Below are 13,043 nucleotides of genomic sequence, written 5' to 3' on the forward strand. Positions count from 1 at the left end.
AAGATTGTATAAGTCCCCATATACACACGCAAACGAATGCAAAAAATAATTGGTGGATTGAAATTAAGGAATTGCTGCTGGATTGGTTTGATGTTGACAAGAATAATAGCAATAATTTGAACACAGAAAAGCAAATGATAAGGCAACTTCAAGCCATCTGAACCTTTTTTTTTTTCTTTCTTTCTTCATATTACAAATGGTAGAAGAATGCAAGTATGAGAATCACATTAAATTGGAAACAAATTCATAATTACGATAAGCCCAATGGACCTCTTTTTTATATTATGGGAAAATGACGGTCAAAGGATGTGTTTTGATAATTAATATCCGCCAAGAATACGCTGAGAACATTTGTTAATGCTGAAAATGTCATTGGTGGGTATTAATTATCAAAATACGTCATGGGCCGTCATTTTCCCTTATATTATTATACCAGCGAGAGGAGAATACAAATATCAGAATCACAACCATCAATATAAGCTCAACTTAATTAATAGTCTTATTAAGGGGATAAATAATTTCAACAAATACAACGAGAATAACAACCAAAAGCAAGGGGGGAGATTCAAATCAACTGAGCTAAGCCCTAGTTTCAAGTTTCAAGCCATCTAAACTAGAACGGTAGAACCAATTAAACGAGATGAAAGTTATCATTGGGTACAATTTGAAGTTCACTAAAATATTAACATATTCTTTCTTTCTTTCAAAAACATTGATCCACACTCAAAAGATGAGAGATTAAGGAATTGGATTATCAGACCTAAAAAAGTACAGCGTTAAAAATGAGCCTCTCGCGTCACATTCGGACGGCTAATCTTTGTACTGCACTCACGCTCTCAATCATCACTCTTGCGAATTTTAGTAATTTGGGATGTCAAAGACACTTTTATGCTCACATTGCCGCATCCACACGCGAGTAATGTGACTTAGATTGAGATTAATTTAGTTTGAGTTTAAAGGCGTGGGGCCAATTATCTTTTATTTTAACCAAATGGGGCCTTGAGATTAGACCATAATAATGAAACGATTGTCCCACTCATAAAAAATGGTTGTCCCAATCAAAACAAGTCATACCTCACCACCTAGTGCCGTCCGATTCAAACAAATAATTTTGTCGCTTCCCTTACACTCAAAAACCAGATAGCGTGACACAGAAAATCACAAACGCCAATGCGTCAAAAGAGTTTTGGTTGGTAATAAGTCACGTAATTTGCGTGCGGGTGCGCAAGTAGTATCGCGAGCGTGAAAACGTCTTTCAAACTACAAAAATTTCGAGAATGAGGATTAAGAATGCGAGCGGAGCGAAGAGAATGAAAATAATAGCACATGACATTATGAAGTGTTACGTCTCCAATGGTACGAAACTTCAAAGGGAAAAATCTCTTTTTTGTTTATAAACAATTGAAAGGGAAAATCAGGTTGTGATCTTGTTTGAAACATACTGGAATATATAGAAATGTAATGCTTGATGACATATCTGATTCAGAATTATATTTCTAAGTTGAAAAAAAAAAATTTATCTCTCTAAGTTGAAATTTGCTGAAATTTTTTGTGTTCCCTCCTATATGATAGTACTAATATTTAATTCTGGACCTAATCCATTAAAAACTACTCCTAAAGTATTACCTCCAATGGAAAAAAAAAATAAAAATTCTGCAATAAGATTCCTGATGTAATTCAAACATTGGAAAAGAATTAAATTAGACAAATAAGTACTACTACTTGATTGCTAATGTTCAAGGTTGCATTCATCTCAACATAGATTAAGAGTATATGATTTTTTTATTTATCCTCTGTTTTTGTGATAACAGCTGTGTGTTGGGGCTGAATTTGGAAATCCTGCGATGCAGCCTGTAGTATAGAAGCTGTAGGGCGGTTTATCTGGTCGTCCATTTGACGCCGACGGTTTAGATTTAATCCGAGCTCCTATTGATCTGAGCCGTCCATTGCTCGGATTAAAATTCAAGTCATCCATTGTCGAAATGGACGACTAGATCGGTTGCCCTACAAGGATCCCCTTGTCTGTTAGGGTCAACTTAAAGTCAAAGCAAAACTCCTGTATGAACTGATCCCAAAGGAGTGACCGGAGGTTACAGATCAGTCCTGAGCTGAGCAATTAAGTAGTAGATCTTTTTGTTGAACTAATCGTTGAATTTGTTTTATTGTCTAAACTTTTTTTAAGAGAATGGGCCAACAAAACCAAAACCAATTTAATTTAGGGAAATAATATTGGCACTTCAAAAATTGATGCGGGCACTTCAAAATTAGTAATTCCAAAGCTACTTTTATTTATTTTTTGGAGTGTCTGCATCAATTTTTTGAGTGTCAATATCATTTTTCTTAATTTATTCTAGATCGTTAGTTTTTGTTTGCGTACATCTGGCCTTTGGGTTTTGATGAGCATGCTGTGAACTTGTGAGGAGAGAGAGAGAGAGAGATAGATGGAGATGGAAAGGGGAAAGTACTGCTACAGGGATGTGGTGCCGTTTTCGGCCATGGTAGCCATGGAATGCACAAACGTTGGTCTCAACACCCTGTTCAAAGCAGCCACCAACCAAGGCATGAGCTACCACGTCTTCGTCGTCTACGCCTACGGCATCGCCGCCCTCCTCCTCCTCCCGTCCCCCTTCTTCTCCCTCCGGTACTCTCTTTCTCCTCATCCGCCCCCCCTTTCTCTCTCTTCTCTCTCTCTCTCTCTCTCATCAAAACTATATATATCTATGCTTAAATTTGTGTGCTCTGTTTTGTTATTTTTAAAATTTGCAGATCAAGAGTGTTGCCTCCACTCAACTTCTCAATCTCTTATAAAATCTTCCTTCTTGGGGTAATTGGGTAAGACCACTAATTACTTAGAACACCTGAATTCCGAGAGCAATTTTGTTCATCTCGCCTTTGTGTGAGGGTAACCTTACCTGCATTTTGTGAGCTATATCGTGGGTCTTGTTTTGCGATCGAAACCATTTAATTTGTACAAATTGGTTTGCTAAGAGATCACGCAAAAGCTCTACTCAATCTAATATCAATAAGTACTTCAGAATTCTAATTCTTGGGTTTAAAATTGGATTTTTCAAAATTCGTTTTGGCACGGTATCCAAATTCCTAACGAATCAATTCATACAAAATGAGCGGTTTTGATCACCGCAATGAAACCCAAAACGTATCTGACCAAACGCGGGTTAACTTACCTCGTTAAAGGTGAGCGTCAACAAAATTGCTCTCATCCCGGGAGTTTCCATGGATTCCAATCAATTTTGAGAAATGGGGTTTGCTAATTCTTCAATTGATTTTGGTGTATATATGTAGGTGTACATCTCAGATAATGGGATTTACAGGGATCAATTACAGCTCTCCTACACTTGCTTCAGCTATCAGCAACCTTGTCCCTGCTTTCACTTTCATACTTGCTCTGCTTTTCAGGTTTTTTTTTTCTTCCCCCCACTTCCTCCTTTCTCTCTCCTCCGATCCTCTTGTTTTCGACAGCATAATTGGTCTTGTGCATTACCAAATAATTTTTCCAAAAAAGGGTTCCCTCGAATTTCTCTGAAATTCTATATAGGCTGACTCAAATCGAGAAACTGTTTTTTTTTCCTCTGAGAGAAGAGAATTATTACTATTTGCTGTTGGAATCAGCAAATCATTTTTATATACATACCCTGTTTTACCAACAAAGCTAGGAAAAGTGATTTCCACACTTTTTTCTTTTTGCACTTTCTCTTTGTCTTTTTATTCATGTAATTACGAAATTGTCCTTCATAAGTGCGTAAAGATAATTTTGTAATTTAATCACAAGAGTTGTCACAATGGATAATCGACTTGCCTCGGCAGAACTTACCATGACGCATAAACGATTCCCCTTGACAGAGAGTTGTCCTTAGGGCTACCCCACCTCACGCAAACACATGAAAAGGCCAACTAAGAGTCAGAGAGATCGGTCTGATTCATTGGAACACTCTTCATTACAAATAAGAAGAAGAAGAAAAAAAAAAAAGAAAAAGAAGAAGAAGAAGAAGAAGAAGAAGAAGAAGAAGAAGATAGTTTAGTAATTTAATGCGAATAGAAAGTTAAAAGAGTGCGGAAATTATTTAACTATGGGGTACAAAGTGATGGACCCCACTACATGGTGCTCTCACTAGTCACTATAGTGAGATATTGAAAATGGCCATAGACAAATTTTTATTGGCATTTCTAAAATTAGAAGTCATTTAAGTCTGGACACAAATCCAGAACCGTTTGATGTATGAGAATTCCCACAGTGTGACATCTACGGGTACACACGGTTCCACATATGTGTCCTTACCACTCCTTTTTAGATCTTTTGTGCACAATCCTAATTCTATATCGTTACCGCAATTAGACACCTGACATTTTAGTGCCGAATTGCATACACTTTATTTCACTTGTCTCTGCCTAAATCAGGATGGAAAAGCTTGCACTCAAAAGCTCAAGCAGTCAAGCCAAAATCATAGGCACCATAGTGTCAATTTCGGGTGCATTTGTGGTAACTCTGTATAAAGGCCCGCCTATCGAATTGACTCCGTCGCCTTCCATTTCGCTCCATCGTTCTCTCGGCTCGCCGCAGTCCAATTGGGTCATCGGCGGCCTTTTCCTCACGTCCGAGTATATTCTTGTTCCAATGTGGTACATTGTTCAGGTACGTTGACCCTTCTGTAAATCCTTAATTCCGGCACCATTTCCCGTATTTACAAAGCTCATTTTCATTGTTACGTTTTGAAATAGGCGCAAATCATGAAGGAGTATCCGGCTGAGCTGACCGTAGTCTTCTTCTACAACTTGTGCGTTAGCGTCTTGGCAGCGATTGTGGGTGTATTCACAGAACCGGATATAAGTGCATGGAGAATCAAAGCTGATATAGCATTGGCCTCTATCTTATGTTCTGTAAGTAGATTACGAGTTTTGGATGTAAAATTATACAAAGATCATTGTCTCAATGCGGGGTTTGCTGTTTGGTGTTCCAGGGGATTTTCGGGTCATTCTTGAACAACGCGGTCCACACATGGGTGTTGCGAGTCAGGGGTCCCGTTTACGTTGCGATGTTCAAGCCCTTGTCGATTGCCATTGCAGTTGCCATGGGCGTGATGTTCCTCGGTGATACTCTGTATCTTGGAAGGTATTAACTTTTGCTAGCACACATAACGGCTTAAACATCGAAAAACGAATAACGCACTGATCTGTACACACTACAACCAAGCTCAAAAATCTACACGGATACTGAGGAGTATAAGATATCGAATATGCACCGTCAAATAATCTGACAATTTTTCGTTTCTCCTGTTTTGCAGTATCGTTGGAGCGACAATAATATCGGTCGGGTTTTATACTGTGATGTGGGGAAAAGCAAAGGAAGACATGGATGAGAGTGCTGAAACCGGCGACCCGGAATTAGCGTCTAACCCTAAAGTGCCGCTATTACAAAGCCATAAAACTCAAGAAATGCAGAGCTGATAAGTCGAAGTCGAACAGGATCACATCTCAAGATCAGATGGATCGCTTAAGTCAGAGCACAGCACTGGTTGAAGAGAGGAAAAGCTTTAGATCGGGACGCTATGGCATCATGGGTTCGCAGCCTAGCAAATTAGGCATTACCCATCCAACTCGATGTTTGTATATGTATGCCACATTATATATGTTTCAAAATTTCATTTTGACACTCCCCTTTTACCATCCGATTGAATATCCACATTTTTTTATGTGAATTTACTATATTAACCCTTATTTTGTGAAAAAATGAACTAAAGGGTAAAAGGGGGAGTGCAGAGCAAATTGTGTTGTGCAGTAATGGTAATGAAAAAAAGACACCTCCAGTGACAAATAGAAATTAGTTTCCCACAGGAGAACTTACAGAAAGATTGTTGAGAAAAATCTGTACTATATTGACATTACAAAAGAACAACAATATTTTTTTTTGATCCGCAAAGAACAACAATATTAGAAACACTTATTTTCCTACTCTTAAAGGTAAACTTGGTCTTGAAGGAACTTGCAAAACACCACTTCTATATCTTTTATCGGAGAAATTCACGAAAATAAGTGGGTGTTTGGGAGCCATATTTTCACATTTTGGAATTCCGGTGTTAGGGAGCGAACATCAGATACACTATGCTAGAATGCATTCTCGAAATAGAGATCGAGAAACAATCTCAGGATTAGTTGTAGTCTGGGGCGGAGGGAGCATAGGACTGGGGGGTTATGTGCCCCCAGATTTTTGGATCATGTCACTATTACCCCTTCAGATGATATTATTTTTTATTTTACTCCCAAAAGAATTACACTAGTTCCTCTTGGTTAATAATGATAAAGCCACGATCATATTCTTTCCTGCCACGACATTTTGATGTCCCTAACTATTATACCCTTCTGATCAATCCAAGCGACGCACACATCTACATCTACTTCTCTCTCTCTCTCTCTCTCTCTTAAATTTTTTCTGAAAATAAAGAAGCAAAACCCAGTTTGTAAATCATTCTCTTCCTTCGTCCCCTTCCATGGCCTTCATTAATTGTCGTCACCGTCAACCCACTCGCAGATCAATCTGATCCCCTCTCATTAGGAACTGCCTGCCCACTGCCTCAATAGATTTTCTTTAATTCCCAGCCTCATTTGTAACCCATACGCCAAATTCCGCTCTCCAAATTAGCTCGCAATCTATGCATGTATACAAATAACAGACAAAGCAATGGTTGATTTTGGTAAAGCATAGCCATTTGATGCTGGGATTTTTCAGATCACCCATTTCCATTTTCTTGCGTTAAAAATATGGAGTTGAATCAAGATAGAATTTAAGTGCTAGGTATGGAGGTACTGTAGATTGATTCAACTATGAAGGGAAATTGTCATTGTCATCATCGACGAAGGATGAAGGGCGTCGATCTCATCCTGTACGGCTGATTTGAAGGGCATCGATCTCACCCTGAGAATGATTTTTGAAGCTTTTCTGATTTGTCTTGTATTCATGGCCCTCTCTAGTGTTTACAAAATAATGAAAGCAACCCGTTAATTAATATGTTTTACAACTTCCTCTCTCTTAATTATGTTATTTGTCACACGACTAAAATCAGATTAGGCTTTTGATTATTTAGTTTTTGCATCTGATCTCTCTTTTAATTAAGTTGTGTTCACAAATGTTTGGGACTTTGATTTATAATTTAATTGTTAGGACTTTTCATTATGCTTTTGATTTCTTCAATTAATGGTGATTGTGTGTTAAAAGTAGAGAACACACGTCTCTATAATTTAATAAACTAATATTACGCTTAAGTTGGGTAAGTACTTTGAAGGTTATGATCAAGAAGTGCCTCCCTCTCTACACTTAATTCCTGGCTCTGCCACTGGTTGTAGTCTTGTAGATGAGCTTTTGTTTTCCTTATTTTGGAATCTCTTTTTCCATAAAACTGGAAAAACTACATTTACCGATTACCCCAAGCGTTTCCAAAAATTTACTACCCTTTGCAATTAGTATTAGCAATCTCAGGCAATGACAACATGGTAAAAATACGCATCATAATCTACTCTTTTAGGTTATAAACTTATACCCCCGTTGAAAAGTTTATTCTGGTCATATCATCCAAATACTTTCATGTATTCCTTTTCTGTTGTAAGTTTCATCCAAAATTGCACTCTCATACATTTGATTGTTGTTCAAACTTCACCAACTACCACAAACATTATTAACCTTCGCTAAGAAAAATAAAATTCATCTTCTAAAATCAACAATTCACAATCTAAAGAATAATCGGCTCCCAAACACCCCTTAAAGCATTTTGAATGCACGTGGAAATTAAACATGCAAATCCTTCATACTTTCTACAAAAACCCATACAGAAATGCATCTCAGCTGAACAACCATTCTTTTTTTATCATAAAAAGGATGGGAGGGGGCAACCAGCGTAGCAACTCTCCTTGGGTGTGACCATAGAGGCTCCCTACCCTCCAATGAAACGTTTGGTTCTAGCTATAGCTACTGTCCGGGAGGACGGGTCATCACCACAGCACCATTTTAGTGTACAACTAGTGAAAAGTCTCCCCCTTTAATCTGTAGACGAATTTCGAGCACTTGCCGGAACTCGAACCTCCTTCTGCGTTAAAGGCAGTAGTCGCCCTCACCAACTCGGGGTGGTAGCTGAACAACCATTCCACTACTAGGAATAGCAACCAACACCCAACAAGTTAAAAAGTCAGTGTCCTCTATACTCTTTTTAAGGGATCCAAAACAAGAAATTGATCAGCTTTGATTCGTACAAGTCCAAAATAAAAATGCTCACAAAAAAGCCCTATGAGTTGAACAAAAAGGATACCGCTTCTCTTCCGTTCGGCTTGTTCTGACCCTATTTCGCATTTAGTGTGACGATCGATTTCGTTCACATTGTGGAGGTCGATGAGTACAGTAGTCATTTCAAAACTGAAAGTCAATGGGAACCCAAATAATATCTAATTGTAGCACACTTATCTTGAAAAATAAGGGCTCTTGAAGTTGTAACTATTGTGCCCAACTCAGTTTGTATTCATATTAATGTATCTTCATAAAATTTCACAAGGTTCTGATTGCCTTGAATTTTTTTATGTGGAGCTATGCAACGTGAATAAAATCGATTATTAAAATAAATGCAAAATGGGATCGAAACAAGTTGAACTGTCTCAAATGGTAGAGAAGCCATTTTCAAAAAAGTAGAACTTTTTCAAAAAAAATCACGTTTTGTTTTTATTCAAAAAAATTTCGCGTTTGTTGGTTTTGCGTCATAACGTTTGTAGATTATTGTTTCGTCTCAACAAGAGGAATCAATTTACCCAATTTTTTTTTTACTTTTACCAAACAGTTTTGGAAATATCAAAGATAAAGTCGGCTTTTGAGACTTTATCTTGGATACTTTCGAATATGTTTTGGATAAAAATAAAAAAATTACTTTTTAAATTTCTTTAATCAATAATTGATAAAAGTTTGGCGCAATCCCATCAAATTTGGGACCCGGGAGTGTTGTAGTGCACCCCCCGCACTACACGTGTAGTGCAGCCAATCTAGCCATCCATCTCGGCAATGGACGGCTCGGATTTTCATCCGAATAATAGATGGTTAGGATTTGTAGGAACTCGAATAAAATCCAAGCCGTTTTCACCGAGATAGATGGTCGAATCAGCGCAGGTGCACTACAGCTCTTTCCATTCCTCAAATTTGATTGCCTTTTTGGTTTCCATCTTTGAAAAATCCATTTTTTTTCTAAAGAAGTGCTAGGTATAAAGAAAATCTACCCGGAAATTACCCTGAATGAGCAAATCAATGGTACAGATACAATTCAAAGTGAATTTGTATCATTAATTTGCTCTTTCGGGGTAATTTCCGGGTAAATTTTTTTTACACTTAACATTTTTCTTTTTTCTATGCACGTCTTTCATTAACTTTCTCTTTTCATTCATTATTACTCATTACATTAAAAATATTTTTCAAAGATGGAACCGAACATTGGCGAATTTTTTTTAAATAAAAGCAAAAAGACGCTTGCTTCCCACCAACGGCAAGGAGAAAAGTGTGGGTCGCTCCATCACAACTGTAAACTTTCTTCCTTTGGACTTTGGAGCACGACGACAAAATAAATCGACACCGTTTCAACATTTGTATGGACAAATCTGGCACGTACGAAAAGTCAATAAAACAAATAAAGAAAAACTGGAACCGTGGGGTGACGTACGTGCGACCGCGACCTCCCCCAACTAACTAATAAGCTCCCTCTTCAGTGTTCTTCACCCCCAGAGACTGGCTGGTGAGGAGAGAGTGAGGGGAGAGAGAGAGAGAGAGAGAGAGAGAGAGAGGGATGGATAGGGGAAAGAACTTTTGCAGGGATGTGGTGCCATTTTGGGCCATCATAGCCATGAATTTCACCACCGTCGGACTCCACACCTTGTTCAAGGCAGCCACCAACCACGGCATGAGCTACCACGTCTTCATCGTCTACGCCTACGGTGTGGCCGCCCTCGTCCTCCTCCCTTCCCCCTTCTTCTCCCTCCGGTACTCTCCCAAAACCGTCTTTCTCGTTTCCAGTGTCGTCTTATCTGAACTTTTTTTCAATTTCGTGTACGCCTGCTCAGTTTTCGTGCTCTGGTTTGTGAATTTGCAGATCAACAGTGCTGCCTCCGCTCAACTTTTCACTCTCTTGTAAAATCCTCCTGCTTGGGTTAATCGGGTAAGAACATCTGTCAACTCAAAAACACCTGAATTTTGATGGAGTATCAATTGAGACATGGATTTCCAATTCTTGAATTTATTTTGATAAAGTTGAATTGGGTTTGTCATGGGGCGTTTTGCTTGTTTGATGGTGGGAGAAAATATATAGGTGTACATCTCAGATTATGGGGTATGCAGGGATCAATTACAGCTCTCCAGCACTTGGTTCAGCTTTCAGCAGCCTTATCCCTGCTTTCACTTTCGTACTTGCTCTTCTTTTCAGGTTTTTTCTCTCCTATTCCTTCCTTGTTTTTTCTGTCTTTCTTGTTTCACACACAGAGCCGGCCTCGACTTTTCGGGACCGTAAAGATGCGATCTTTATAATTATTGTAACTGAACTTGGAAACATGGGTTCGTTTGGAATTGCCTCGGAATCGTCTTATTATTTAAGTTGACCTCTTGATTGGAAAAGGAAAGTGTTTTTCTTCTTTTCGCCATGAATTATTATGTGCTCTTCGAATAATACTTCAAAACAAATCATTAATTGAATAATGAGAGCTTCAATTGGCATGCCCTGTTTTACCAATAAAGCCCTCCAACTGTATAGCAGCAGAGAGACCTAGGACACCACGTGTGCTACAATGCACTAAATAAATTTTCCTAAAACCAATTAGAGTACCAAAGTGGAGGAAGCAGAGCGGGACCCGCACGCCCCGTTCTGTAGATATTTTGAGTAAACATTGCGTATGTTAAAATAGTTATACAAGAAATAGAGAATTGACAATAAATAATTGTAAATTTAATATAATTAGTTTACTAAATGAAATAATAAGTACGTGAGTAGTAATGTTACAGTGTTGCTGAAAGAAAATGACAAATAATGATGTATTACTTATTATATACGGAAGGAGAGAAAATACGATGTATTTTTGTCCATAACATGTTATCTCTACCAAATCGTGCTCCCATATGAAGATATTAATTTTGGCCTGTGGTGGACCCCTATCATGAGTGATGCAAACCAGCCGAGCTTTGCACTTTTCAGTGTTTGAGCTCGGCTTGTTTACTGAAAGAGCATAAGACTCTAGCTCGTTTTTTTTTTTTAACACGAGTCGAGCCTTTTACAAGCCGAGCCTGACTAATTTACTAAATGAGCTGAGGCTATACAAATGACCCACGTTTTAGAGTGTTGAGTAACTTGAGCTTGGCTCATATATACTACACGAGCCTAAAACTCGACCTCAGTTTGATTACTATACGAGTCAAGCCGAGAAGAGCCTCGAATTGCTCGAGAGCAGCTCAGTTCATTTGCATACAAGCATTTTTTCCAGCCTTACCAATTAAACATCTTACATTCAGTGTCCGATTGTATGTATCAATTTGTATGTTTCAATGCCGATATCAACACTAACCTCACTTTCCTGGTCTTAAAAAAGGATGGAAAAGCTTGCAATCAGAAGCTCAAGCAGTCAAGCTAAAATCATAGGCACCGTAGTGTCGATTTCGGGTGCATTGGTAGTTACTCTATATAAAGGCCCGCCTATCATATCGACTCTACCGGCTTCCATTTCACTTCATCGTCCTCTTGGCTCACCACACTCCGATTGGGTAATCGGAAGCCTTTTCCTCACAGTGGAGTTCATGCTTGTACCGATGTGGTATATTGTTCTGGTACATAGATCCTGCCGTAAATCTTTAACAGACCATTCTTACGTTTCGGAAAAGCTCACTTTCGTGTTTGTTACACTTGGAAACAGACGCAAATAATGAAAGAGTATCCGGCTGAACTGACCGTAATCTTCTTCTACAACTTGTGCGTTAGCGTTTTAGCAGCGATTGTGGGCATATTTGCAGAACCAAACGCTAGTGCATGGAGAATCAGAGCCGATATAGGATTGGTCTCGATCTTATGTTCTGTAAGTATATAATGAGTTATAGCTATGAACAAATCGTTGCTTTAACACTAATGTACGGGTTTGCTGTGTGGTGTTTAGGGGATTTTCGGGTCGTTCTTGGACAATGCCGTCAACACATGGGTGTTGAAAGTGAAGGGCCCCCTTTATGTCGCGATGTTTAAGCCATTGTCGATCGTTATTGCAGTTGTCATGGGCGTGTTGTTCCTCGGTGATACTCTATATCTTGGAAGGTATTTTCACTAGTTCTCCTACCTACTTAAACATGAATCAAACGCCTAAAAACGCGCACAACACTTTTATAGATGCGGGAGATAACCTCTTTGCTCATTTGCCAATGTCATAGATAGGATGCAGCTCCGCAGGATCTCTTCGCATTTTTGCTTTTAATCCATTGTTCTCTGGATTCAATTCGATCCTTAAACAAACCAAACATCAATTTGCATTTGCCTCATGGAAGAAGACATCTATACCATCGTTGATGCCTAGTATACGTATTTTTATGCACGTAGATTTATGCATGGTCAAATAATCTGGCAATTTTCGTGTCCTTGTTTCGCAGTATCGTTGGAGCGGCAATAATATCGGTTGGTTTTTATACTGTGATGTGGGGAAAAGCAAAGGAAGACGTGGATGAGAGTGCTGAAATTGGCGACCCAGAATCCGCGTCTAACCCTAAAGTCCCTCTATTGCAAAACTATCTAACTCAAGAACCGCGGAGCTGATAAAGTTGAAGTTGCACTAGATAGTTTCACAAAATCCGATGAATTGCTCATGGTCAGGGCTCGGCAGTGGTTGAAAAGAGGGAAACATGCTTCACAATGGGTTTGTGCCTTGGCGAATTCGGCTTAACCCATCTAAATGGATGTGTATAATTAAAACTATGCTTCGTAATGGTAAGCTTGATAATATTAAACGAAATAGCGCTGCCTAATTTTACAAGAAGATGTCACTAAAAT

The 13,043-nt window shown here is 38.7% G+C and overlaps 2 protein-coding genes across 2 annotated transcripts; both read left to right on the forward strand.

Annotated features, from left to right (window-relative positions):
• Positions 1 to 2,365: 2,365 nt before the first annotated feature.
• Positions 2,366 to 5,714, forward strand: LOC131304361 (WAT1-related protein At3g28050-like). The gene is made up of 7 exons (XM_058331585.1): positions 2,366 to 2,641; positions 2,767 to 2,832; positions 3,304 to 3,417; positions 4,417 to 4,651; positions 4,738 to 4,896; positions 4,977 to 5,128; positions 5,301 to 5,714. The coding sequence occupies exons 1-7, from the start codon at positions 2,442 to 2,444 to the stop codon at positions 5,461 to 5,463; spliced, it is 1,089 nt and encodes a 362-aa protein (XP_058187568.1). The 5' UTR covers positions 2,366 to 2,441; the 3' UTR covers positions 5,464 to 5,714.
• Positions 5,715 to 9,754: 4,040 nt separating this feature from the next.
• LOC131302337 (WAT1-related protein At3g28050-like) lies at positions 9,755 to 13,005 on the forward strand. Its single transcript, XM_058328911.1, has 7 exons — positions 9,755 to 10,015; positions 10,125 to 10,190; positions 10,341 to 10,454; positions 11,608 to 11,842; positions 11,929 to 12,087; positions 12,166 to 12,317; positions 12,647 to 13,005. Exons 1-7 carry the CDS (start codon positions 9,822 to 9,824, stop codon positions 12,807 to 12,809), a joined length of 1,083 nt encoding a protein of 360 aa, XP_058184894.1. The 5' UTR covers positions 9,755 to 9,821; the 3' UTR covers positions 12,810 to 13,005.
• Positions 13,006 to 13,043: the final 38 nt, after the last annotated feature.

The sequence above is a fragment of the Rhododendron vialii genome, chromosome 10a (assembly GCF_030253575.1).
Source record: "Rhododendron vialii isolate Sample 1 chromosome 10a, ASM3025357v1".
Lineage (NCBI taxonomy): Eukaryota > Viridiplantae > Streptophyta > Magnoliopsida > Ericales > Ericaceae > Rhododendron > Rhododendron vialii.